This window comes from Alligator sinensis, unplaced genomic scaffold, assembly GCF_000455745.1.
Source record: "Alligator sinensis unplaced genomic scaffold, ASM45574v1 scaffold128_1, whole genome shotgun sequence".
Taxonomy (NCBI): Eukaryota; Metazoa; Chordata; order Crocodylia; family Alligatoridae; genus Alligator; species Alligator sinensis.
The window spans coordinates 437,423-438,600 of record NW_005842968.1 but is presented as its reverse complement, the minus strand read 5'-3'; the positions used below and the strand labels follow the sequence as shown (position 1 = coordinate 438,600).

The 1,178-nt window shown below is 66.1% G+C and overlaps 1 protein-coding gene across 1 annotated transcript in view; it reads right to left on the bottom strand.

Moving 5' to 3' along the window:
* Positions 1-1,178, bottom strand: part of RNF31 (ring finger protein 31) — a 16,353-nt gene continuing 15,175 nt past the window's right edge. Inside the window, exons 18-21 of the mRNA XM_025192813.1 lie at positions 1,038-1,095; positions 650-746; positions 234-405; positions 1-61 (exon numbers count right to left, since the gene is read on the bottom strand). Coding sequence (XP_025048598.1) covers positions 8-61; positions 234-405; positions 650-746; positions 1,038-1,095 — 381 coding nt within the window. The 3' untranslated portion in view covers positions 1-7. The remainder of the gene's footprint in view (positions 62-233; positions 406-649; positions 747-1,037; positions 1,096-1,178) is intronic.

The window sequence follows — 1,178 nt, the reverse complement described above, 5'->3', positions numbered from 1 at the left end:
GGGCTGGTCAGAGGCGCCGGCGCGGGATGGTGGGGCTCAGCTTCGACTCCGTCGTCAGTTTCTGTGATGGGGAGACAAGGGATGAGGAGGTGTCAGGGACCCCAAAGCACCTTGCTACCCCTAGGCAGGGGCCCCCTGCCCCTCCTTTAGGGTAGGATGCCAGGGTCCCTGATGCAACCCCTTGGTGGCTGCTGTGCTGTCGTCCCCCCACCACATCCAGAGCCCCATGGCACCTGCAGCAGGCGGGCATGGTAGGTGGCTTCAGGCTCGGCAGGCAGGCGGGCGGGAGCCCCCCCAGACAGGTGGCGCCGACAGGCCACTTCCAGCTCCTGCAGCGAGTAGAGGGTGGCTGGGTCCAGCGTGTGCGTGTTGATCAGGCTCACCAGGTACTCCTTGTAGTGCGCCCTGCAGGGGGGGCCGGGCTCAGGGGTCCTGGGGAGGCTCGGACCCCCCAGACAGCCCAGACCCCCATATCTACCACACGATGCCCAGTGCTGTGGGTCAGGAGTGAAGGGCACCAGCAGGGCTGGGGGGTGACCCAGGCCCCCTTAGCCCTGGAGACAGGGCACTAGGGACCCTCAGACTGTTTCCTGTCCCCCCAAACCGCCCAGTGCACCCCGAGGGGCTGGGCCTGTGCCCCCCAACTCACTGGCACAGCCCCGCATGCCCAGGCGGTGTCTCCTTGCCACAGGCCTCATCCTGCAGCCCGGCTATTGTCTCCTTCTGCTCCATCACCCGGCACCCACCTGCGGGGGCAGAGGCAGGGGCCATGTGTTACCTACCATGCCAGGGGGCTACCCATAATCCTCTGGGGCAGCAGGAGCCCCCTCCTCTGAGGATACCCACAGTACCTGCCTACTAGAAGAGCCACCCCACCCCAAATGTTACCCACAATCCTTTGCAGCAGAACACCTCCCCCTCTTCCAGCCCGGTTACCCACAATCCTCTGCGGTGGGAAGACCACCCCTTCAAAAGGTACCCACAATGCCTTGCTGTGGGGAGCCCCCCCCCAGGGGTACCCACAATGCGGTGCTCACCTCCTGGGGCTGGGCGCGTCCCCGCTGGGGGGTCCGTGTTGAAGGCCACGCCATTCTCCTAGTAGGGGGGCAGGCAGGAGTGAGACCCATAGACGGGGCCCCCCGACTGCCCCCCTACTTTCCCATGCCCTCCCACCCACC